General features: G+C 43.1%; 1 protein-coding gene across 7 annotated transcripts in view; it reads left to right on the top strand.

Annotated features, from left to right (window-relative positions):
- Positions 1 to 27240, top strand: part of dhx29 (DEAH (Asp-Glu-Ala-His) box polypeptide 29) — a 145360-nt gene that overhangs the window by 100795 nt on the left and 17325 nt on the right. For 3 of the 7 annotated variants that reach the window (XM_068032986.1, XM_068033017.1, XM_068033026.1), the window contains 5 exons: positions 9778 to 9853; positions 13406 to 13630; positions 14946 to 15082; positions 15236 to 15326; positions 15617 to 15943. In XM_068032986.1, the coding sequence (XP_067889087.1) occupies positions 9778 to 9853; positions 13406 to 13630; positions 14946 to 15082; positions 15236 to 15326; positions 15617 to 15943 (856 nt within the window). Of the gene's footprint in view, positions 1 to 9777; positions 9854 to 13405; positions 13631 to 14945; positions 15083 to 15235; positions 15327 to 15616; positions 15944 to 22022; positions 22427 to 26329; positions 26348 to 27240 lie in introns of those variants that run through there. The other 4 variants (XR_010975180.1, XR_010975181.1, XR_010975179.1 and 1 more) reach the window with 4 other exon arrangements.

The raw sequence follows: 27240 nt of genomic DNA, 5'->3' as shown, positions 1-27240 counted from the left end.
GCTGTGCTCTGACTGTCCCTTTTATTCCTTGGGCCTCAACTATGCTGACAATCCTATTACGTGACACTTTATCAAAAGCCTTTTGGAAGTTCATGCACACCACATCATATTACCCTCATCAACCCACCTCATCGTAAAACTCAGTCAAATTAGTTAAACGCTATTTGTTCTTAATTTTTAATTTTATCCCGGATTATAGTTTCTAAAAGCTTTCCTACCGCTGCGATTAATCTGACTGGCCTGTTGTTGCTGGGTTTATTGTTGGATCCTTTTTTGAACAAGGTTGTAACTTTTGCAATTCTCCAGTCCTCTGGCACCACTCCTGTACCTAAGAAAGATTGAAAGATTATGGCCAGTACCTCTGCAATTTCCACCTTTGCGACCCACAGCATCTTCAGATTTCATCCAGTCCTGGTGAATTATCAACTTTAACTACAGGCAGCCTTTCTAATCCCTCCTCTTTATACATTTTTAGCCCATCCAGAGTCTCAGCTACCTCTTTAACTATGACTTGGGCAGCATCTTCCTTGGTAAAAACAGGTGCAAAGTTGTCATTTCGTCCCTGAGTATTGCCCTCTCAATCCATGCGTAAATCCCCTTTTTGGTCCCTAATTGGTCTTACTCCTCCTTTTACCACTCTTTTAACATTTATGTGCTTATAGATTGGATTCCCTTTTATATCGGCTGCCAGTCTCCTCTCATACTCTCTCTTTGATACATTTGTTTCTTTTTTCACTTCCCCTCTGTACTTGCTATATTCAGCCTGGTTCTTGCTTGTATGTGACATTTGTCTTACACACCTTTTTCTGCTTCAACTTTCTTTCCTTCTCTTTCATCATCCAGGGAGCTTTGGCTTTGTTTGTCTTGCCTTTCCCCTTCCTGGGAATGTACCTCGACTGTACCCAAACTATTGCCTTTTTAAAAAGACAGCCCATTGTTTCTTTACAGTTTTGTCTGCCAACCTTTGATTCCAATTTACCTGGGCCAGATTCGGAGAGACAAATAGCACTGTTGTTCTTGAGCCACATCCCCGTTATCACCACAACATCATACTCCCATGAGCTACCTGTGCCTGCAATGCTTCAACCTTATTTACCACACTCCAAAAGTTGGAATACATGCACTGAAAGCTAACTTAGATATTATTGCATTCCCTCTTACTCTGACCTCGCCTAATACCTTAGTATTTCCTACTCTAGTGCTGTTTGTCTCTCCGAATTCTTAGTGCCCCTTGTTTTTATTGCTTGGCTTCACTGCCCCCCCCCCCCCCCCCCCCCCGCGCCAAGTTAGTTTTAAACCCTCCCTAATAGCACTAGCAAACTGCCTCACTAGGACATTGGTCCTGGATTTGTTCAGGTGCAGCCTGTCCAGTCTGCAAAGGTCCCATCCACCCCCCAGCACTGGACCCAATGTCCCAGGAATCTAAAACCCTCCCTGCTGCCCCATCTCTTCAGCCACGCATTCATCTGCTCTATCCTTTTATTTCTATACTCACTTGCACAAAGCACTGGGATTAATCCAGTGATTGCTACTTAGGAGGTCCTGCTTGCTAGTTTCTTTTCTAGCTCCTTAAAATCTGTCTGCAAGACCGCATCTTTTTTTCACCCAGGTCGTTGGTACCAATATGGACTACGACTGCTGTCTGTTGACCTTTCCCCCTCAGAGTGCTCTGCAGCTGCTCAGTGACATCCTTGACCCTGGCACCAGGAAGGCAACATGCCATTCTGGATTCAGGTTTGTGACTGCAGATAGGCTTTCTTCTTCCTGCCTCCCTGGACAGCAGAGCCAGCCTTGTGCCTTTGGGCTCTGGCTGCACTCTCCAGAGGAACCATCGCAGTCACCCATTCTCTCTCTCCCTGCACACCCTTGAGTTGCAGGGTGACCACATCCAAAAACATGCTATCCATGTTTGTGCGTGGGAAATCATGTCTCACGAATTTGATTGAGTTTTTCAAGGAGGTGACCAAGAGGATTGACGCGGGCAGGGCGATGGATGTTGTCTGCATGGACTTTATCAAGGCCTTTGACAAGGTCCCGCATGGTAGGCTGGTGCAGAAGGTTTGAACACATGGGATCCAGGGTGAGCTAGAAAATTAGATACAAAATTGGCTTGGTGATAGGAAGCAGAGGGTGGTAGTGGAGGGTTGTTTTTCAGATTGGAGGCCGCTGACCAGTGGTGTGCCACAGGGATTGGTGCTGGGCCCTCTGTTGTTTGTCATATATATTAATGACTTGGATGTGAGTGTAAGGGGCATGATTAGTAAGTTTGCAGATGACACCAAAATTGGTGGTATAGTGGACAGTGAAGGAGGTTGTCTAAGGATGTAGATAAACTGGGAAAGTGGGCAAGGGATTGGCAAATGGAATTTAATGCAGACAAGTGTGAAGTGATGCATTTTGGGAAGTTAAACCAGGGCAGGACATATACAGTGAATGGCAGGGCCCTGGGGAGTGTTGTTGAGCAGAGAGACCTTGGGGTGCAAGTACATAGTTCCCTGAAAGTGGCAGCACAGGTAGACAGGATGATGAAGAAGGCATATGGCATGCTTGCCTTCATCGGCCGAGGCATTGAGTATAGGAGTTGGGACGTCATGTTACAGTTGTACATAACGTTGGTGAGGCCGCATCTTGGAGTACTGCGTGCAGTTCTGGTCGCTGCACTACAAGAATGATGTGATTAAGCTAGAAAGGGTGCAGAAAAGATTCACAAGGATGTTGCCTGGTTTGGAGGGCTTGAGTTATAAAGAGAGATTGGATAGGCGGCACAGTGGAAGGGCAGCGCAGTGGTTGGCACCGCAGCCTCACAGCTCTAGGGACCTGGGTTCGATTCTGGGTACTGCCTGTGCGGAGTTTACAGGTTCTCCCTGTGACCGCGTGGGTTTTCGCTGGGTGCTCCGGCTTCCTCCCACAGCCAAAGACTTGCAGGTTGATAGATAAATTGGCCATTGTAAATTGCCCCTAGTGTAGGTAGATGGTAGAGAATATGGGATTACTGTAGGGTTAGTATAAATGGGTGGCTGTTGGTTGGCACAGACCTGGTGGGCCGAAGGGCCTGTTTCAGTGCTGTATCTATAAATAAAAAAATAAATAAATAGATATGCCCACCATGCCAATGCCAATGTGTGTTTTTAAGGCTGGGTCTGTTTTCCCTGGAGCGAAGGAGACTGAGAGGGGACATGATAAAGGTATATAAAATTATGAGAGGCATAGATTGGGTAGGTAGGCAGAGTCTGTTTCCCATGATAGGGGTGACTAAAACTAGAGGGCATAGATTTAAAGTGAGAGGGAGGAGGTTTAAAGGGGATCAAAGGGTTAAATTTTTCACACAAAGAAGAGTTGGTATCTGGAATGAGCTGCCTGAGGAGGTGGTGGAGGCAGGAACAGAAGCAACATTTAAGAGGCATCTGGACAGGTACTTGAATGAGTAAGGCATAGAGGGGTATGGAATTAATGCAGGCAGGTGGGATTAGTATAGAAGGGCATTATTGGCGCGGTGGCCGAAGGACCTGTTTCTATGCTGTACGCCTCTATGACTCTATGAAACTCTGAACCTCACGGATGCACCAGAGTGGCGCCAGCTGCTGCTCAAGCTCTAAAACCTGAAGTTAAAGCTGCCCCATCTGCCGCCAGTTCTCACATGTGATTGTCCAGGTGAAGCATCCGTGAGTTCCCACATGCAACGGGATTTGCATTCCATGGGACCAGGATCCCCTGCCATGCCTCTATTTATTAGACTAATAACTGACTTAACAGAAAGAAACTTAATACTTAATTGAAGAACTACCAGCTATTCACCAATCAGCTTCTTTCTTTGTGCAGACACCACTTTGTTTTATGAGCAATTAACTTAAATGCTTTACTTAACTCTTATTATCTATATATCTCAGATTTTAATTTGCTGAAAAATTTACCACTCTGTGTTATTACCCCTTGTTAATTAAACTTTATCCTCTAGGTATGTTTAATTACTTGAACACAATCTAATTATGATAACAATTTGCCTTTGGTTTTTATTATTTAATTGAGCTCGTCTTACTTTATCGTTGATTAATTTAAATTAAAGTAAACGTTAACCAGTATACTCACCCAACAACTCCTTGACCTGTGACATCACTTGGTGATTTTTTTTTTCCCCACCCGTTCAATTTGGGCTCTCAGTGCTGCTCTGTACTCGGGCCTCTCCCTTTAACTGATTATTCAAAGATTATTTGCAGTTATAATTAGTTTAACTTTTTAAGCTATAAATTTAATATGGCATAGAATCATTACAGCAGAGAAGGAGGCCATTCGGCATGTTGTGTTCATGCTGGTTCCCTGCAAGAGCAGTTCACTTAGCCCCACTACCCTGCCTTTTTCCCATAGCCCCACAAATCTTTTCTCTTAATATTATCTCGGCTATTTTATTTATTTATAAAATATATATTATATATAACATAAATAGTTTCCCAGTCCTTATTTAATCCACTACCCTGGTTTAGAGAAAATAACCCTTAATACTCACCAACGAATCACCTGCCTCCTGCCCGGTGATGTCACTGATTTTTTTTGGCAACACACCGTGGAAGGTAAACTCCTAGATAAGTTTTGAAATCAGAACCGCAGCATGTTCCGTGTCTGTACTACTCACTAACCAAGTGCTCCATAATGCTTCTGCCTTGGATCCAACCCGGGACTTTTCACACATAAGTGTGATAACCGTTACAACTACAGAAACTGGGGGCAAATTGGAAACATCCGATTGGAGATACTGGAGGTTGAGCCCCAGCCGTGTGTCTACAAAGCATGCAGCAGGAGTTCCAGCCCCAGTAATTATTTCAAAAAAAAAACTCTTAACTGCTATGGTGGGATTTCAACTCTCATCACCAGGTCATGAGCCTTTGCATTTCTTGCATAATAACATAACTACTGTGCTATCACAGTCAATCAATATGGACTGGTTTTGAATCCACCTTCTGGAGGTTGAAAACTGTGTGCACCACCCATTCCCTCCTATTAAACAAAAACAAGAAATGCTGGAATCACTCAGCAGGTCTGGCAGCATCTGTGGAAAGAGAAGCAGAGTTAACGTTTCGGGTCAGTGAGCCTTCTTCGGAGCCCTCCTATTAAACACCTTGATGGCTACGATTAGAAGCATTGACTTAGGACCTCTCTGGGTTTTCATGCTGTTGGGCCTTTTCCCAAATTGAGGGCTAACACACAGCAAGTTGGCAGTGTTGTTTGCTGTCGATCATAAATTCCAGTGTCAATTCCATTTCTCTCTCTCAAAATGTGTTGTATGCCTTAAAGGATGAGTTTTTTAATGGTGACCGAACAGGGTAGGAAAGGAAAAAAAGACAGACTTAGGTCAAATGCCAAGAGCTCAATACTGCAGAAAGCCTAGAGGAGTACAGGAAGTGCAGGGCTGAAATTAAAATGGAAATAGGAAAGAAAAGTGAGGGCATGAAAAAAAATTAACAAGTAAAATCAATGAAAACCCAATTATGTTTTGTGGCAACATAAAGTGCAAGAGGATAACTAAAGAAAAGAGTAGGTACTGTTAGAGACCAAAAAGGTAACCTGTGTGTGGAGACAGAAGATGTGGACATGATTCTCAATGAATACTTGGCGTCTTACCTTCACGAAAGAATAAAAAAAGACTTGAATTTATAGAGTACGTTTCACAAACCTCAGGATGTCCCAACACACTTTAGAGACAATGAAGTACTTTTGAAATTTAGTCACTGTTGCAATGTAGGAAATAGAGCCAATTTGCACGCAACAAAGTCCCACAAACAGCAATGTGATAATGTAACCAGGAGATAACTTCCCTGCTCCTTTTCGAAATAGTTACATTGCTTTCTCAGGTGGATGCAAAAGATCCAATCAGTGACTTAGTTTAATATCTCATTCAAAATGAGGCACCTCCATCAGTGCAATGTTCCCTCAATACTGCACGTGAGTGTCAGCCTAGATTTTTGTGGTCAAGTCTCTGTCAAGGGACTTGAACCCACAACCTTCTGACTTCGAGGCGAGAAGGCTACCAACTGAGCCATGACTGACCCAAAAGAGGGGGACAGTGCAGACATTGTAGTTCAAGAGGAGGAGTATGATGTATTGAATGGGATAAACATAATAGAGGAAATAGTAGAGTTTAGCATCTCTTGAAAGTAGATGAATTGGCAGGCCTGGATGAAATGTATCCCAGGTGCTAAGGGAAACGAGGAAGGAAATAGTGGAGGCCCTGACCATCATTTTCCAATCCTCTCTGGCGTGAGTGGTGCTGGAGAATTGCTAACATTGTATCACGGTTTAAAAAGGGAGAAAGAGAGGTAGACTGATTAATTAGAGGCCGGTCTGCCTAACCTTGGTGGTGGGCAAATTATTGGGGAAAAAAATCTGAGAGACAGGATAAGTCATCATTTAGAAAGGCATGGATTAATCAAGGGTGGTCAGCTTAGTTTTGTTAAGAAAAGGTGTGTCTTAGTAATTTGATGGAATTTTTTGAGGAGAATAAGGAGGGTCGATGAGGGTAGCGTGTTTGATGTCGTCTACATGGATTTCATCAAGGCTTTTGACGAAGGTCCCACGTGGCAGACTGGTCAGAAAAGTAAAAGCCCATGGGATCCAAGGGAAAGTGGTAAGTTGGTATCTGATATAGATTTAACTGCAGGGGACATGAAGGAGTTTGGAGATGTTACAAAAATAGGCTGTGTGGTTGATAGTGAGCAAGAAAGCTGTCGAGTGCAGGAAGATAGTGGAATGGTCTGTGGGTAGCAAAGTGTCAAATGGAATTCAATCCTGAGAAGTGTAAGGTGATACAGTTGGTGAGGGCAAACAAGGCAAGGGAAAACACAATAAATGTTAGTGTAAGGTCATAAGAAATAGAAGCAGGAGTAGGCCATTTGGCCTGTCGAGCATGCTCTGCCATTCAATAAGATCATGGCTGATCCGATTGTGGCCTTAACTCCACTTTCCTTCCTGCCTCCCATAACCTTTGACTCCCTTGTAGGTCAAAAATCTGGCTAACTCAGCTTTGAATATATTCAATGACCCAGCATCCACTGCTCTCTGAGGGGAAAAAGAATTCCAAAGATTAACAACCCTCTGAGAAAAGAAAGTCCTCTTCATCTCTGCCTTAAAAGGGAGACGCCTTACTTGGAAACTGTGCCCCCTCATTCTTGATTTCCCCCATGAGGGAAAACATCCCCTTCAGCATGTACCCTGTCAAGCCCACTTAGAAGCTTAGAAACAATAAAATCACCTTTCATTCTTCTACTCTTCTCAGTATACATTGGAGTTTAGAGGAACAGGGGGACCTTGGAGTGCATGTCCATGAATCCCTGTAGGTAGCAGGACAGGTAGATAAGGTGTTTGAGAATACATGGGGAATATTTTCCTCTATTAGCTGAGGCATAGTATTTAAGGATAGGGAGGTTATGCTAGAACTCTATAAAAACACTAGTTAAGCCCTAGCTGGAGTTTAGTTAGCTAGTACAATTCTTGTCACCTCATTGGGTTGTTTTCTTTAGAACAGGAGGCTGAGAGGAGATTTAGTTGAGGTGCATAAAATTATGAGTTACCGAAATAGAGTGGAGAGGAAGGAACTGTTCCACTTGGTAGAGCGGTCAATAATCAAGGGACGTAGTAGCTGATGGAAGGATTAGAGGGGAGTTGAGAAGTACTGATACCCAGAGAGTGCTGGGGGTCCGAACCTCAATGTCTGAAAGGTTGCTAGAGGTAGAAACGCACATCACATTTTCAAAAAAAAAAAAATACTTGGATGTGCACGAAGGACTGTAACCTACAAGGCTAAAGACCAAGAGCTGCAAAGTGGGATTAGGTTGCTAGGTCTTTCTTGGCTGGCACAATGGGCCAAATGGCCACCTCCTGCGCCGTAATTTTTCCAAATTTCTAGCGTTAATGACTTCTTGTTTTAAGATCTGTCTTGTCCATCAGATAGAGTAGTTGGTAGCCTTGTGCCATGTTCAGAGAGGTGGGAGTGAAACCAGTGCATTCTGGATGTTATTCGCAGGATGCATGTCACGAATACATTTTGGGAATTGGCCATTATGTTGAACTTTTCATTCAGGAAATCTTCAGGTACACAATATTAGCTATGAGAATAGAGCACCACTCAATTCCCAGCCCTGAGAAAAGAAATGTTGCATGGGTTTCCAACACAGCAAAGCCTAATATATAGGTAAGAGTAAATTTCATGTTTTTTTTTCAAATTTATTAAATTTAACAATCAAGATGGCCATAGTATTTTTTGTATTTTTAAGCATTTTATTGGTTATGTTTGTGATCCATGTTGTTGGTTCATTATACCTTCTGCTTCTTGGAGGTTCATAATTTTGCTACTTGTGTAGTCCTATTGCAGGCAATCGCTATAATTCAGTCAACAGTAATTTGTTTTTAAATTATTGAAGCCAATTAGTATTTTTGCTTTAGAGACACATTTATGCATTTGTTTGCACGCCAGTTGAAAGACTTGCTTTGAAAAGATTTTTAATACTTGGAATTAACCTTACTTGTATCTACATCCACCTATTAATAATAAAAACAAGAAATGCTGGAAATACTCAGCAGGTCTGGCAGCATCTGTGGAATGAGAAGCAGAGTTAAGTTTTCGGGTCAGTGACCCTTCTTCGGAACTGGCAAATATTAGAAATGTCAAAGGTTATAAGCAAGGGAGGCGGGGGTGGGGCAAGAGATAATAAAGGAGAAGGTGTAGATTGGACAAGGCCACATAGCTGACCAAAAGGTCATGGAGCAAAGGCAAACAATATGTCAACGGTGTGTTGAAAGACAAAGCATGGCACCTTCCCCTTCCCAAGGCACCTTCCCCTGCAATCGCAGGAGGTGTAATACCTGCCCATTTACCTCCTCTCTCCTCACTATCCCAGGCCCCAAACACTCCTTTCAGGTGAAGCAGCGATTTACTTGTACTTCTTTCCATGTAGAATACTGTATTCACTGCTCACAATGTGGTCTCCTCTACATTGGGGAGACCAAACGCAGATTGGGTGACCACTTTGCGGAACACCTCTGCTCAGTCCGCAAGCGAGACCCTGAGCTTCCGGTTTCTTGCCATTTCAACATTCCCCCCTGCTCTCATGCTCCCATCTCTCTCCTGGGCTTCCTGCAGTGTTCCAGTGAACATCAACGCAAGCTCGAGGAACAGCATCTCATTTACCAATTAGGCACACTACAGCCTGCCGGACTGAACATTGAGTTCAATAATTTCAGAGCATGACGGGGCCCCCCATTTTACTTTTATTTTTAGTTATTTTTTCTTCTTTACTTTTTTTTACAATTTTTTTTTTGTATGTTTATTTCATTTCATCTTAGCTTGCTCAGTTTGCTTACCCACTTTTTTTTTCATGTTTGTACTTGCTGCTGTTCAATCTTCAGTCCGTTAACGCCCTATCTGTACTGATGCTTTGTCTTTCAACACACCTTTAACATATTGTTTGCCTTTGCTCCATGATCGTTTGGTCAGCTATGTGGCCTTGTCCAATATACACCTTCTCCTTTGTTATCTCTTGCCCCACCCCCGCTTCACTTGCTTATAACCTTTGACATTTCTAATATTTGCCAGTTCCGAAGAAGGGTCACTGACCCGAAACGTTAACTCTGCTTCTCTTCCCACAGATGCTGCCATACCTGCTGAGTATTTCCAGCATTTCTTGTTTTTATTTCAGATTTCCAGCATCTGCAGTATTTTGCTTTTATTCCACCTATTAATAAAGTTTTTAATTTTAAATCTGAATAATGTAGTTTGCTTTATTTCTCTAGGTATGACAATTTCATAGATTACTCTGTCCCAGAAATCTTACGAGTGCCCCTGGAAGAACTTTGCCTTCATGTGATGGTAATATTTGCTTATAAATAATTCAAGCTTTAATAATGGCTGAGAGGGTTTTGCTGTGCAGCCAGTGTATCATTGTGCCTGTAATAGATTTAAACAATTTGTATGTAAAGAATTTTGAAAGCTACTCTATTCAAACAGATGTGTAAAGCTAGTCTGCTATATATCTACTATATATATTTTGGCATTCTCTGAATTATTGTCAAAGTGGCTTAACATAAAGAGGTAAGTTTGAACTTTGTTAAAATCTAGAGCTTTAAGGAGCAGTAGTTGCTCAGGTGACATACCAGTGTCCACAGGAAATGTGGATGTCTCTCTTGAGCTGATTGAATTTAAGACGTATGGGAAAGAGAAGCTCATTAGCTGTTGGAGAATTAGTTCAGTTGCTGTTATGGCATATGCAATATTACAGATTTGTGGTCTCCTCATCATAATGGTAATAAGCATTTTTTTTTATTTCTCGTTCTTCTCCCACCACCCACTGCACTAAACTAGCCCCCTGGCAGTACTCTCTCTTCATTCACAGGATGTTGGTGTCGCTTGCAAAGCTAGCACTTATTGCCCATCCCTGATGGTCCTTGACAAGATGGTGGTTAGCTACCTTCTTAAACCGCCTTAATCATGTGATGAAGATACTTCCACAGTTGTGTTAGGCTTGGACTTCCAGGATTTTGACCCAGCAACTATGAGGGAACAATGATATATTTCCAGGTCAGGATGGTTTGTGACTCGGAGGGAAACTTGCAGGCAGTGGAGTTAACATACACCAACTGCTACCCTTGTCCTTCGAGATGTTGCAGGTCACATATTTGGGAGATGCTGTCAAAAGCCTTTGTGAATTGCTGCAGTACATCTTGTAGATGGTACACACTGCAGCCATCGTGCGCCTCTGCTAGAGGGAGTGAATGTTTAATGTGGATAGAGTGCTAATCAAGTGGTGCTTTGTCCTGGATGGTGTTGAGCTTCTTGAGTGTTGGTGCTGCACCCATCCAGGCAAGTGGAGAGTATTCCATCACACTGCTGACAAGTGTCTTGTAGATGGTGGACAGGCATTGGGGAGTTAAGAGGTCAAACACTCACCACAGAATGTCCAGCTTTTGATCTGCCTTGGTAGCCGAAGTATTTACGTGGCTGATCCAGCTAGGTTTCTGTTCAGTGATAATTCCCAGGATGCTGATGATGGTTGGGGGCGTTCTCCATGTTAATGCCATGGAGTGTGAAGGGGAGGTGGTTAGACACGCTTGTTGCAGTTAGTAATTGTCTAGCACTTATATTACATGAATCTTATTAGCCCCTTATCAACCCAAGCCAGAAACGTCATCTGGATATTGTATGCAGGCACAAGCTACTTCTTTATCTGAGAAGCTGCAGATGGTACTGAACACTGTTCAGTCATCAGAACATCTCCACTTCTGACCATATGATGGAGGGAAGGTCAGTGAAGTAGCTGAAGATGGTTCCCTGAGGAACTCCTGAAGCGATGTCCTGGGGCTGAGATGATTGGCCTTCAACAACCACAACCTCCTTCCTTTGTGCTAGTTATGATTCCAGCTAGTGGAGAGTTTGCCTGCGATTCCCATTGACTTCAATTTTGCGAGGGCTCCTTTTTTTTATATTCATTCACTGGCCAGGTCAGTGTTTATTGCCCATCCCTAATTGCCCTTGAGAAGGTGGTGATGAGCTGCCTTCTTGAACTGCTGCAGTCTATGTGAGGTAGGTACATTCACAGTGCTGTTAGGGAGGGAGTTCCAGTATTGTCACCCAGTGACAGTGAAGGAATAGCGATATAGTTCCTAGTCAGGATGGTGTGTGACTTGGAGGAGAACTTGCAGGTGGTGGTGTTCCCATGCATTTGCTGCCCTTGTCCTTCTAGATAGTAGAGGTCGCGGGTTTGGAAGGTGCTGTCTAAGGAGCCTTGGTGCGTTGCTGCACTGCATCTTGTAGATGGTACACACTGCTGCCACTGTGCGTCAGCGGTGGAGAAAGTGACTGTTTGTTGATGGGGTGCCAATTAAACGGGCTGCTTTGTCCTGGATGGTGTGGAGCTTCCTGAGTGTTGTTGGAGCTGCACCCATCCAGGCAAGTGGAGAGTATTCCATCACACTCCTGAATTGTGCCTTGTAGATGGTGGACAGGCTTTGAGGAGTCAGGAGGTGAGTCTCTCGCCACACGAATCCTAGCCTCTGACCATGCTTGATACCATGCTCAAGTCAAATGCTGCCTTGATGTCAAGGGCAGTCACTCCTTCCCTCTGGAATTTAGCTCTTTTGTCCATGTTTGGACCAAGGCTGTAATGAGGTCTGGAGTCAAGTGAACTGAGTAGGTGTTAATGAGTAAGTGCTGCTTGACAGAACTGTAATGACCGTTGTCATCACTTGGCTGATGTTTGAGTGTAGGCAGAAGGGGCAGTAATTGGCTGGATTGACTTTGTTTTGCTTTTTGTGGACAGGACAAACCTGGGCAATTTTCTACTTTGCCGGTATAGTAGCTGTACTGGAATAGCTTGGCTGGCGGCACAACTCCTTCTGGAGCACAAGTCGTCTTTGCTGCAGCTGGGATGTTGTCAAGGCCCATAACCTTTGCTGTATCCATTGTGATCAGCCTTTTCTTGATATCACGTGCCTTGTGAGTGTAGACTTTTTTTTTGTCTATGTTTTGTCCCCCACACCATCTCGGTTCCTCTTGAAGTGTGCCTCACGTCCATTTGAAGCTTTCCTCTAATGGCACAGCCAGGATCAGCAACTTGCTTTTCTGAGGAACGAGGGTTTGAACCACTAAGTTTAACAGTCCCAGCATTGAAGAAATTTTGGCTGTGTTCAGCAACAGAAAAATACATGTTGGACTAAAATGAATAACATTTCTCTGGTTATGGTGCATTATCCTAGCTTATCCTGTCTACAGCCTTCGACACAGTAGGTTAACATGATTTTTCTCCAATGTTTCTCTTCTGTTGTCATGCTCAGTTGGAATGCCCTGGTTCCATTCCAACCTAACCACCGATTGCCAAGGCTAATGGCTGCTCTCCCCACCTCTGGAGTCCATTTTTGTATCACTGCCTGCCTCCATCCCACATCAGCTTATTTTCTGCCCATTTAATACCTCAAGACTCGATTAATTGTGCTGCTCTGACCAGCCTTTCACCCTGCATGCTCCATAAACTTTACCTAATTCAAAACACTCTCTCTCCTCTGCTCAAGTCCCATTGACCTTTATATTGGTTCCCAGTTTCCAGTGGCTAAAAATGTAAAAGTTCTCACTGTTGTTTAACTCGCTTCATGGCCTTACCCTTCCTGTCTCTAACTTCCTCCAGTCTTCAGTATGCTCCCCTGCCAAACTCTCTCCTTCACTCTGACTTCAGCCTGTTGTTGTACATCCAACCCTCTTTGTGCCCCATCATTAACAACTGTGCCTTCAGCTACCTAGGTACTTTTGCATTACTGTAAATGTAAAATAGCTGAGATCGATTTTTGTTGAATTGCATTACCAGTCTAATTACCTACATAACTTCCTTACACAGTACGATCTTATTAAACTATTTCTCATTTTTATTTTTAGAAATGCAATCATGGGTCTCCGGAAGATTTTCTCTCCAGAGCTTTAGATCCACCACAACTCCAGGTCATAAGTAATGCTATGAACCTGCTGAGGAAAATTGGAGCCTGTGAAATCAACGAAGCTAAACTGACTCCATTAGGTCAGCATCTTGCTGCCCTTCCAGTAAATGTAAAAATTGGGAAAATGTTGATTTTTGGAGCTATTTTTGGCTGTTTGGAACCTGTGGTAAGCAGATTGAAACAAATTTAAGATTTCAAACCAAATTCAATTTTACATTGTAAAAATCTATGAGAATGACAAAAAGTTATATCAAGTCATTTATTGAATTTTTTCTATGTTTGATTTGATCGCCTGGTCGATTTTCTGAGTATTTGTTGGTGCTCATAACTGTCTTTGTGCAATAAGGTGTTTATATACGATGCCATCTAAGAAGAGCCACAATTTCCTTCATTTAGACAGTGGGAAAACTGAAGCTGCTGTTTTCAACCTCTACGGCAAACTCCATACCCTTGCCACCAAATTTATACCCCTCGCCGGCCATTGTCTCATGCTGAATCAGGCTGTTTGTGACTTGAGCACTCTATATTCTATATGACGCCATACCGTCTCTATCATAAAACAAGTGCCTACTTCCACTTGTGTAACATCATCTGCCTCCAACGCAACCTTAGCCCATCTATTGCTGAAACTCTCATCCGTGATTGTCATCTCCAGACATTATTACTGCTGTGCCGTGCCGACTAACCTTCATTCCTACACCCCGCCCCCCCCCCCCCCTCCATAAACTTCAGCTCATCCTAAACTCTGTTGCCTATTTCTTATGCCGCACCAAGTTTCATTCACCTCTCGCCCTTATCTGCACTGATCTATATCTATTCCGATGAAGGGTCACTGACCTGAAACGTTAACTCTGCTTCTCTTTCCACAGATGCTGCCAGACCTGCTGAGTGGTTCCAGCATTTCTTGTTTTTATATCTATTCCTGGTCCACTTAGGCCTCATATATAAAATTCTTATCCTTGTGTTTATGGCCTTATCCGTCCTTATCTCTGTTACCCGCTTTGGCCCAAAAAGCCCTCATTCCTCTCACCAAACTTTCTGTTCCTTTCGCCTCTTGTGCATCCTTCCCCTTCCTTTGTCCCATAATTAGTGGTCATGCCTTCAGCCCACTAAGTCTCCTCCATTTTTTTAAAAATCCATCTTCTTTCCCTTCTTTCAGACCCTCCTCAAAATTAACATTGTTGTGTTTTTGGTCACTCCTCCTAAACTTATTTGGCTTGGCATCAGTTTTTTTCCTTAGGCCTCTGTGAACAATCTTGGGGCATTTTTCAATGTTAAAGGCACTAGATTGATGTAAATTAGTATAACAGCATTGGAAGTCATGGATAACACACTTTTTTGATGTGCACTGGCAGCATGGAAGGTTCCCACCACCAGTGCACATTTGAAAAATTACTCCTGTGTGTAATCTTGTTATGCTTATTGAAACCATTCACAAGATAGATCAGATGCGGACTTACAAATGTATGCATTTTTTCCAGGCAATCATAGCTGCAGCCATGACTGAGAAATCTCCCTTTGTTACTCCAATAAATGGAAAAGATGAGGCAAACTTTGCAAAAGCAGCTCTGGCATTGGCTAACTCAGATCACCTGACTGTTTACAATGCATATTTAGGGTATGTTACAACTAGTCTGTCAGTGTGCTGTCCATTATTAGTTGAAGATATGTCGGAATATTTTTAATTTTAGATCTTGATGCATGTACATCAGATACTTGTCAAATAGATGACTCTATGTATCTAAATTTAAATGTGTGTTTGCATCTTAAGATGGAAGAACGTGCGATGTGATGGATATCGTGCTGAAATGACTTACTGTAAGAAACACTTCCTGAGTAGGACTGCGCTTTTAACAATGGAGGTTTGTGTTTGTTTCCCTTTGTTAACTGCTGTAATTTTGTGCCTTTTATTCAAGGTTTTCATATTGGTATTTAGTATCTCCCTAGATATTGAAGGTTATACACATTCCTCATAATGTAAAAGGATTGGAAGTTTTTAGAAGGTTTGCTAATTTTGAGCTTTTTAAAAATGTTGATTTGTATTTGAAGCACTAGGTTCTCTAAGAGTTTTAGTGATAAAGTTAGAATTGTAATGTATAACCACAGACTGAATGGTGGCTTATGATGTATTTCATGAAAAATAAACTTGCAGGATATTAAACAAGAACTCACCAAGCTGATGGAGGCAGCGGGTTTTGTGTCACCAAGAACCAGAGGGACTAAGCATCAAAGTTGCAGTAAAGGGCCCTTGGCAGAGCACCCAAAAAGGAACTTATCATATAAGGAGTTTCCCCTTCTTAAAGCTGTACTAACAGCAGGACTATATGACAATATTGGGAAGATTATTTACACTCCATCAGTGGACATCTCTGACAAGGTGATTTGTTCTGTAGAAACTGCACAAGGTAAAGCACAACTGCACCCTTCATCCATCAACAGGGATCTACAGACAAATGGCTGGCTTTTGTACAAAGAGAAGGTAACTCATTAATAGCAACATTTATTTGTGGCTGTGTTTGGTGTGAGCTTTATAGAATGGCTGGCCTTAAGGGTCTCTGTCTGTGTTGTCACCAGGATATTGTTGGTGATAGTCGTCATCACTGCCTTAGCTCCTCTAGCTAACGTTTCATGTTCCCTTTTTCCAAATGTTTTATGTATCCCACTCATTCACCAAAGCATCTGTTTTCTGTACTGAGCAGCATAATCAACAATAAATGTTCATTTAGAATGTGTTGATACAACAAAACAGGAAAAAGCTGATTTTCATTCAGATTCAGCTGCTCTGGGACAGACTTAAGTGTATCTTTGAGCAGGTGGAGTCCTAAGTTAGCAATGCAGTTTGAGTTTCTTCCGGGATACCCTGCGATCTGAGCCAAGGGGTATTTCCATATCTGTTTACTTTGTTGTACTGGAATGAATTGCGTAATGTACTACAGAGAGTAACTGAAATGCTTCTATAAGCTTTTAAGTGAGTAAGTAACATGGAAATAGATTCTATTTGAAGTACGTTCTGGCACCTGAGAGCTCATTGTATTATATAGAAACATAGAAAATACGAGCGGGAGTAGGCCATTCGGACCTTCGAGCCTGCTCTGCCATTCATTATGATGATGGCTGATTATCCAATTCAGTAACCTGTTCCCCCTTTCGCCCCATATCCTTTGATCCCTTACGCCCCCAAGAGCTATATCTAACTCCTTGAAAACATACAATGTTTTGGCCTCAACTGCTTTCTGTGGTAGCGAATTCCACAGGCTCACCACTCTCTGGGTGAAGAGAATTCTCCTTATCTCAGTCCTGAAAGGTTTACCCTGTATCCTTAGACGATGACCTCCGGTTCTGGACTCACTCACCATCTGGAACATCCTTCCTGCATCTACCTTGTCAAGTACTGTTAGACTTTTATAGGTTTCTTTGAGATCCCCCTTCACTCTTCTGAACTCCAGCGAATATAATCCTAACTGACTCAATCTCTCCTCATACGTCAGCCCCGCCATCCTACGAATCAGTCTGGTAAACCTTCGCTGCACTCCCTCTATAGCAAGAACATCCTTCCTCAGATAAGGAGAGCAAAACTGCGCACACTATTCCAGATGTGGCCTCACCAAGGCCCTGTATAATTGCAGCAAGACAAGACATCCTTGCACCTGTACTTGAATCCTCTCGCTATGAAGGCCAACATACCATTTGCCTTTTTTACCGCCTTGGTTACTATTTGTTCCCTTTCCCTTGGCTTCATCATTCATCTGATCTTTCAATCAGTGGATTAGTACTTCTCAATGGATTTCTGTCCCAAAGCTACCTTGCTCAGGTACTTTGTCATTTACTGATTAGGCATGCGACAGCCTGCTGGACTGAACATTGAGTTCAGTAATTTCAGAGCATGACAGGTGTCCCCTTTTTATTTTCAGATTTTTTCTTTTTTTTAAATTTTGTTTGATTATTCATTTTCCTTACCTGCCCACTTTTTTCATGTTTGTGCTTTGGGCCAGGGCTGTTCATTTTTCTGTCAATTAACACCCTCTCTGCACTAATGCTTTGTCTTTCAACACACCATTAACATACTGTTTGCCTTTGCTCCATGACCGACAGGTCAGTTATTCTTTGTAACCCTATCCCATCAACGCCTTGCCTTTTATTATCTCTTGCCCCACCCCCACTTTATTTGCTTAAAACCTATTAGATTTCTAACCGTTGCCAGTTCTGATGAAGAGTCACTGACCTGAAACGTTAACGCTGCTTTTCTCTCCACTGATGCTGCCAGACCTGCTGAGTATTTCCAGCATTTCTTGTTTTTATTTGTTCAGGTACTCTCTTTTTGCCTTCCAATGCATTCCACATAAATGAGGTTGTGTTCCAGGTAGCCAGAAGCCTGATGACATTGATTCCTGTTTGGTTTGCCTTAATGTACTGAAGTACTTTACAGCCAATTAATTACTTTTGAAGTGTAGTCACTGTTGTAGGAAATGCAGCAGCCAGATTGCACACAGCAAAGTATCACAGCTTCATGATAATGACCAGATAATCTCTCTTAGTGATGAGACCCAGTGGGATGTAAATCAGATTTGATTGCACACTGAAGTTATACTGCATACAGTGCATATCAAACTGGCGTGAGACTTTGCCTCTTGGGATCTCAACTGCACGGCTTTTCAGAATCAGATGAAAGCTCAGCAGTCATGCCCCACCCAGTCATGAATGGTAGTGAACAATTAAACAACTAACAGGAGGCTCCACTAATATCCCCATTCTCAATGATGGGGGAGCCCAGCACATCAGTGCAAAAGACAAGGCTGAATCATGTGCAACCATCTTCAGCCAGATGTGCCGAGTGGATGACCCATCTCTGCTTCCTCTTGAGGTTACAGCATCACAGATGCCAATCTGCAGCCAATTTGATTCACTACATGTGATATCAAGAAATGGCTGAAGGCACTGGATACTGCAAAAGCTATGGGCCTTGACAACATCCCAGCAATAGTACTGAAGACTTGTGCTTCAGAGCTAACTGTGCTCCTAGCCAAACTGTTTCAGTACAGCTATAACACTGGAATCTACCCAACAATATGGAAAATTGCTCAGGTATGTCCTGTCCCCAAAAAGCAGAACAAATCCAATCCAGCCAATTATCACCTCATCAGTCTACTCTCAATCATCAGCTAAGTGATGGAAGGTGTTATTGACAGTGCTATCAAGCAGCACTTAAACAGCAATAACCTGCTCACTCTTAAATTCCAGGAAGCTTGTTGTGGAAGGATGATGCTGGAACCTATCTTTACTCAGTTTCACAATTATTGCACAGAGTAAAAGGATTACAAACATGTAGCTCCTCACTCAAGAACCTCCAACAGTCTCAGTAAGTGTCTGCTATAAATGCTGAAGTAAGACCCAATTAGCACCCTCCTCCTGCATATAATTAAACAATTGATACACAAGTAACAACTCACTGACTCTCAGTTTGGGTTCCGCCAGGGCCATTCGGCTCCTGACCTATTACAACCTTGGTCCAAACATGGACAAGTGAGCTGTGCTCGAGGTGAGGTGAGAGCGACTGCCCTTGACATCAAAGTTGCATTTGACAGAGTGTGATATCTAGGAGCCCTGGCAAAATTGAAGTTAATGGGAATCGGGGAAAACTCTGTGCTGGTTGGAGTCATATCTCGCATCTCAGACCCAGGACATTGCTGCAAGAGTTTCTCAGGGTAGTGTCCTGGGCCCAACCTCCTTCAGTTGCATCATCAGTGACCTTCCCGTCATCATAAGGGCAGGAGTGGGGATGTTTGTTGATTGCACAATGTTCAGTGCCATTCCCAACTCCTCAGATACTGATGCAGTCAATGTACATATGCAGCGAGATCTGGACAACAACCTGGGCTGTTAAGTGGCAAGTAACATTCGTGCCAGGCAATGACCATCTCCAACAAGAGAGAACCGAACGATCTTCTCATGACATTCAATGGCATTACCATCACTGAATCACCCACCATCAACATCCTGGAGGTAACTATTGACCAGAAACTGAACTGGAGCAGCCATGTAAATGCTTTTGCTACAAGAGCAGATCAGAGACTGGGAATTCTGAGGCATGTAACTCACCTCCTCACTTCCAAAAGCCTGTCCACCATCTACAAGGCACAAGCCAGGAGTGTTATGGAATACTGTTCACTTGCCTGAATGAGTGCAGCTCCAAAAACACTGAAGAAGCTCGACACAATCCAGGACAAAGCAGTCCGCTTGATTGGCACCCCATCCACCACCTTAAACATTCACTCCCTCCACCACTGACGTACAGTCATGTACCATATACAAGGTGTACTGCAGCAACTCACCAAGGCTCCTTCGACAGCACCTTCCATACCTGTGGCTTTTACCACCTAGAAGGACAAGGGTAGCAGATGCATGGAAACACTGCTGTCTGCAAGGTCCCCTCCAAGCCACACACCATCCTGACTTGCAACTATATTGTCGTTCTTACACTGTCGCTGGATCAAAAGCCTGGAAGTCCCTTCCTAACAGCACTTTGGGAGTAGCCACAACATGGACTGCAGAAGCCTAGAAGGCAGCTCACCATAACTCAAGGGTAATGAGGGATGAACAAATAATACTGGTCTTGTCAGCAATTCCCACATCCCTTGAAAGAATAAAAAAAAAATTGGATTAGGCTCTGTCTGTCACTTAATAGTGATGTGAAGCAGCTTCATGTTTGAAACAGTACTAAATGGTCAGTGTGCCCCAAAAAACTACCTCATTGGTTATAGCTTTGATGTCTCTCCGTAATTCATTCTTTCCTGCTCAATGTACACTACTCTTCCAGTAAAGCATACTTACTATTTTTATATGAGAAGCACTATATTAAAGAACAAAGAAAATTACAGCACAGGAACAGGCCCTTCGGCCCTCCAAGCCTGCGCCGATCCAGATCCTCTATCTAAACCTGTCGCCTATTTTCTAAGGGTTTGTATCTCTTTGCTTCCTGCCCATTCATGTATCTGTCTAGATACATCTTAAAAGATGCTATCGTGCCCGCGTCTACCACCTCCGCTGGCAACGCGTTCCAGGCACCCACCACCCTCTGCGTAAAGAACTTTCCACGCATATCCCCCCTAAACTTTTCCCCTCTCACTTTGAACTCATGACCCCTAGTAATTGGGGGAAAAAGCTTCTTGCTATTCACCCTGTCTATACCTCTCATGATTTTGTACACCTCAATCAGGTCCCCCCTCAACCTCCGTCTTTCTAATGAAAATAATCCTAATCTACTCAACCTCTCTTCATAGCTAGCGCCCTCCATACCAGGCAACATCCTGGTGAACCTCCTCTGCACCCTCTCCAAAGCATCTCCATCCTTTTGGTAATGTGGCGACCAGAACTGCACGCAGTATTCCAAATGTGGCCGAACCAAAGTCTTATACAACTGTAACATGACCTGCCAACTCTTGTACTCAATACCCCGTCCGATGAAGGAAAGCATGTCGTATGCCTTCTTGACCACTCTATTGACCTGCGTTGCCACCTTCAGGGAACAATGGACCTGAACACCCAAATCTCTCTGTACATCAATTTTCCTCAGGACTTTTCCATTTATTGTATAGTTCACTCTTGAATTGGATCTTCCAAAATGCATCACTTGCCTTGTAATGTATCAGTACATTAAATGTTTGAGTCAAATTTGGCAGAAAAACAGTGAGAATCCCAGGAGCAAAGTACAACGAGCATTTAGGCCTTTTTTCCGCGACTTCTGCCATTCTTCTGAAATATGGCAGATGAGCAAGCAAACCTCTGGAAACTCACTCCCTTTAACTTTTTGCTATCGTACAGTGATGAAATACTGTTCGTAAGTCCTGATAAAAATTACTTTTTCTATCAATGTTGACGCACCATGAATCTTTTAAAACTGCTAATCATGATGTTTGTTAGTTATAATGGAGCAGAACAATTAGTTTGTTCCATGTCTAAAGCAGTTACATAGATTGCTTTATAATTGAAGTGAACTGCACAGTAGGAGCTCTTAATTTGATCATCTACAGATTAGTTGCAGTCATTGTTTCTCACTTTTTAAATATGTACTCTTTGGCATGTTTTGCTTACAATATTAGAGTTTCCTGTTTGATATAAGAACAGGAGTAGCTCATTTAGCTCTTCGAGCCTTTTCCGTCATTCACTGAGATCATAGAGTTATGCAGCACAGAAACAGGCCCTATGGACAACCGTGTCTGTGCTGGCCATCAAGTACCTAACTATTCTAATCCCATTTTCCAGCACTTGGCTGATCTGCGAGCTAATTCCATATACCACCTTCCATATGTTAATTTCTATGGATAACAAAATCTATCCGTCTCCGATTTAAAATTATGACCAGGTGAGGAAGGATCTCGGGCTCCCTCTTTCGCCCCTTCTCTGGTTTGACCACAACAGGGTTTATCCTTTTATCACAGTGATTTAACTTACCACCTCAGTGAGCACTTGCTCTTGTTTCTCAAATATATTTGCAAATGAACCAATAAAAAGGTTATCTTGAGTTTAAACAAGTAAGATGTAAGTTTATTAATTTTAACCAGTAGAGTGAAAAACTTCTAAAATATGCGACGCAGTCATACCTTCCGGGAGAGGATTGGACCTGCGGGAAGAACACAAACTGTGGAGCAGATAAATACAGCCTGAGGATAGCAGCCTTCAGCACTTACCTTCCAGGAGAGGAACGGACCTGCGGGAAGAACACTGAGCAAGGAGCCGATAAATCGAGCCAGAGGATCGCAGCCTAGAGCACTTACCTTGCAGGAGAGCAGCGAAGAATAGCGACCTGCGAGAAGAACACGGAACGGGGAGTGGATAAATACAGCCTGAGGGTCGTGGCCTAGAGCACTTACCTTCTGGGAGAGCAGCGAAGAGGAATCCAGGCATGCCAGAGTTTGAAAACAAAGTGAACAGTGACATCACAGGAAAGCTGCAAGGTGATCAGTTGGTGAGTAACTGCTGCTGGGGAATAACTCTAAATAGCTGAGTTTGTACATTACTGTTGGGGTGCGTGTGTAAATAGCTTAATAAGGAGCAAGTGAGTAGCTGGTATCTTTTTTGAGTAAGGTTTATTTTAACTAGTAAACTATTGATCTTTAGTAGGATTTATCAGTACTTGTACGGTTTTATTAATTCTAAGCTGTTGTAGTATTGGTAAGGATATTTTTTAGCAGGAGCAAAGGGTCAACTAATAAATAAAGGAATGGCAGAGTTGCTTCAACCTTGAGAGTGCACCTCCTGTGCTGTGTGGGAACTCCAGGATGCTTCACGTATCCTGGAGAACCATTTGTGCAAGAAGTGTCATCAACTGAAGCAGCTTGAGCTCTGGGTTTTGGAACTTGAGCGGCAGCTGACGGCATTGCAGTGCATGCATGAGGATGAGAGCTACACGGATAGCACATTTATAGATGTGGCACCCCACAGTGTAAGAGTATGCAGGGAGAAAGGGAATGGATGACCACCAGACAGTCAAAAAGAATCTGGCAGGTAGTGCAGGAGACCCCGGAGTGCATCTCACTCCAACAGGTATTCAGTTCTGAATACTGAGGAAAGTGATGCTTCACCCGAGGAGTGTAGCCAGAGCCAAGTCCATGGCACCACGGGTGGCTCAGCTGCACAGGGGGGTACAAGGAAGACTGGAAGAGCCATCGTGATGGGTGATTCAGTAGTCAGGGAAACACAGGCGTTTTTATGACCACTGGCGTGAATCCAGGATGGTGTGTTACCTCCCTGGTGCCAAGGTCAAGGATGTCACTGAGCGGCTGTAGAGCATCCTGAAGGGGGAGGGTGAACAGCCAGCAGTCGTGGTCCATATCGGAACCAGAAGAAACGAGGGTTAGAAAATAAAAAAACAAATTTTAAAAAGTGTTTGGCAGTGCTCAAGGGCATCTATTTCAATGCAAAGAGTATAGCAAGTAAAGTCGACGAGCTGAGGGCACAGATAGATACATGGCAGTATGATATCGTAGCCGTTACAGAAACATGGCTTAAGGAGTGACCGGAATGGAAGCTCAACGTTCCTAGTTAGTGTTTTCAGACACGATAGGGAAGGGGTTAAGAAAGGAGGGGGAGTGGCAGTTTTGGTCAAGGAAACTCTTAAGCTGTGTGGAGGCATGATATGTTGGAAGGTTCATCAAATGAGACCATATGGATTGAGCTGAAGAACAAAAAAGGGGCAATCACTGCTGGAAGTATACTATAGACAGAGACTATAAATAGTCAGAGGGAGACAGAAGAGCAGATATGTAGGCAAATCTCTGAGAAGTGCAAGAACAATATGACAGTAAGTAAATAGGGGATTTTAATTACCTCAATATTAACTGGGATAGTTTTAGTGTGAAAGGAATTGAGGGAACCGAATTCTTGAAGTGCATTTAGGACAACTTTTTTTTCCCAGTATGTAGCAAATCCGACAAGAGAGGGTGCAGTTTTAAACTTAGTTTTAGGAAATGAAGACGGGCAGGTGGAAGGCGTGGCAGTAGGAGAGCATTTTGGTGGTAGTGATCATAATTCAGTCAGTTTTAACATAATTTATGGAAAAGGGCAGAGATAGAACAGGATTTGGAGTTCTCAATTATAGCAAGGCCAATGTTATTAAACTGAGGAGTGATTTAGCAAAAGTGGACTGCAAACAGCTACTTCAAGGTAAATCAGTGTCAGAACAGTGGGAGGTATTCAAAGGGGAGATTCGAGGGGTTCAGGGTAAACATGTTCCCACAAAGAAAAAGGGTAAGGTGGTCAAATCTAGAGCCCCATGGATGTCAAGGAGCCTAGAGGGCAAGATAAAGCAGAAACGGAAAGCTTATGTTCGACACGGAGAACTCAATACTATAGAAAGCCGAGAGGAGTATAGAAAGTGGAGGGGTGAAATCAAAAAGGAAATTAGGAAAGCAAAGAGAGAGCATGAAAGAATATTGGCAAGCAAAATCAAGGTGAACCCAAAGATGTTTTATCAACAATTAAGAATAAGAGGATAACTAAGGAGAGAGTAGGGCCCATAAAAGACCAAAAAGGCAACCTATGTGTATGAATGAAAGATATTGGTATGGTTCTTAATGAATACTTTTGCATCTGTCCTCACAAAAGAGGGGGACGATGCAGGTATTGTAGTTGAGGAGGAGTGTGAAGTATTGGATGTGATAAACATAGAGAGAGAGGAAGTGTTAATGGAATTAGCATCCTTGAAAGTTGATCTATCACCAGGGCCAGATGAAATGTATCCTAGGTTGTTAAAACAAGCAAGAGAGGAAATGGAGGGTCTGGCCATCATTTTCCAGTCCTCACTGGATACAGGTGTGGTGATGGAGAACTGGAGAATTGCTAACGTACCTCTGTTCAAAAAGGGATCGAAGGATCGACTGAATAATTACAGGCCAGTCAGTCTAACCTCAGTAGTGGGCAAATTATTGGAATCTATTCTGAGACGCAGGATAAACTGTCACTTAGAAAGGCACAGGTTAATCAAGGATAGTCAGCGTGGATTTGTTAAGGGAAGATCTTGTTTGACCAACTTGATTGAATATTTTGAAGAAGTAACAAGGAAGATAGATGAGGGTAGTGTAGTTGATGTGGTCTACATGGATTTTAGCAAGGCTTTTGACAAGGTCCCAAATGGCAGACTGGTTTAAAAAAATAAGATCCCATGGGATCCAGGGAAATGCAGCAAGGTGGATACAAAATTGGCTCAGTGGCAGGAAACAAAGGGTAATTGTTGGGTGTTTTAGCGACTGGAGGACTGTTTCCAGTTCCGCAGGGCTCAGTACTGGGTCCCCTGCTTTTTGTGGTATATATTAACCATTTGGATGTAAATGTAGGAGGCATGATCAGGAGATTTGCGGGCGACACAAAGATTGGCCGTGTGGTAGATCGCGAGGAGGATAGTTGTAGGCTACAGGAAGATATTGATGGTCTGGGCAGAAAAGTGGCAAATCGAATTCAATTTGGAGAAGTGTGAGGTGATGCATGTGGGGAGGTCAGACAAGGCAAAGGAATACACGATAAATGGGAAAATGCTGAGAAGTGCAGAGGACGTGAGGGACCTTGGAGTGAGTGTCCACAGATCCCTGAAGGTAGCACGACAGGTCGATAAGATGGTTAAGAACGCATATGGAATCCTTTCCTTTATTAGCCGAGGTATAGAATATAAGAGCAGGGACATTATGCTGAAACTGCATAACACATTGGTTAGGCCACAACTTATGTACTGTGTGCAGTTCTAGTTACCTCATTACAGAAAGGATGTAATTGCACTAGAGAGGGTGCAGCAGAGATTTCAAGGATGTTGCCAGGACTGGAAAAATGCAGCTATGAGGAAAGATTGGATAGGCTGGGGTTGTTCTCCTTGGAACAGAGAATGCTGAGGGGAGATCTGATTGAAATGTACATAATTTTGAGGGGCCTGGATAGAGTGGAGGTTATGGGTCTATTCACGTTAGCAGAGAAGTGAATGATTGATTAGTAGAAAAATTAGAGGGGAGATGAGGGAAAGGTTTTTCACCCAGCGGGTGGTGGTGGTCTGGAACTCACCGTCTGAAAGGGTAGTTGAGGCAGAGATCCTCAATTCATTCAAAAGGAGTCTGGATATGCACCTCAAGTGCCGTAAGCTGCAGGGCTATGGACCAAATGCTGGAAGGTGGGATTAGAATAGGTGGATCAGTTTTTGGCTGGCACAGACATGGTGGGCCAGGTGGCTTCTTTCTGTGCTTTAAACCTTCTATGATTCATGCTCACATTCACAAGAGAGGCACACAAACACACATAAATTACAGAGGGAAAAACAGAGAGTTGGGAGGTTGGAGTAGAGTCCTTAATAAATGGAATTTAAATACTGAATCTCAGTCTCTGTCTTTAGTTGAAATTGTAGTCTCCGCTGGGCCACACACGGTTCGGGCTTTCTTCTCAAGTTCTGGAAGGCAGAAGATGGGCTTTATTCTTGTCCTCTGGTTGCTGACTGTAAGGATCTGTAGAGTTGTCTTCACCAGCTGCAGCTTGAGGCTTCTCAGAATCTCTACTGGCATGAGGGAGAGAGAGAGAAGGGATGTTCTCTGGCTGGATCTCAATTACTGTCTGTATGACTTCTAAATCACCACTCATAGATCTCCAGAGTGACCCAAGCAGTTATGTAATGTGACCACCTCTTTGTGTTTGAATCAGCATCTTCTGAATGATCTTTGAATTTGAAGGCTCTTCCCCCAGCTCTTCAGATATACTTGGCAGTGGGATGGGCATGGTTTGGCTTTTTCAAAGTTAATGGGTGCCGATGGCTTATGACAACCCCCTTTGATGAGGTTATCCCAGATAAGTGAATCAGAGAGCACCCCCATTGTTCTGGCTAGGCTGAGTAATTACTGTCTCCAGCCTGAATATTTGGGTTTTTCATATCCAAATTGTGTGTGGCCATCTTGGCTGCTCGTTGTTTTGTTTAAAAAGTTTAGTTACAATGTCCAGTAAAAGTTTCGGGCAAAGTTCCACATGATGAAATTAATATCTCCATTTGGGATATGGGGTTTCTGTCCCCACATTAACAATTGATCCAGCATCAATTGCCATTTGTGCAAGAGTTTTCCAAACTTTACCTCCCTTTGTGTTTAGAAATGTTTCCTAATTTCACTGCTGAATGCCCTGGCTCTAATTTTTAAACTATGCCCCTCATCCTCTACTCCCGAAACAGCAGAAATAGTTTATATCTACCCTATCTGTTCCCTTTCATGTCTTGTAACCTTTGTTCAAATCAGACCTTAACCTTCTTAACCATGAAATAAA

The sequence above is a fragment of the Heterodontus francisci genome, chromosome 1 (assembly GCF_036365525.1).
Source record: "Heterodontus francisci isolate sHetFra1 chromosome 1, sHetFra1.hap1, whole genome shotgun sequence".
Classification (NCBI taxonomy): domain Eukaryota; kingdom Metazoa; phylum Chordata; class Chondrichthyes; order Heterodontiformes; family Heterodontidae; genus Heterodontus; species Heterodontus francisci.
Note: the sequence above shows the minus strand (reverse complement) of the source record. Positions and strands in the feature narration are given on the sequence as shown.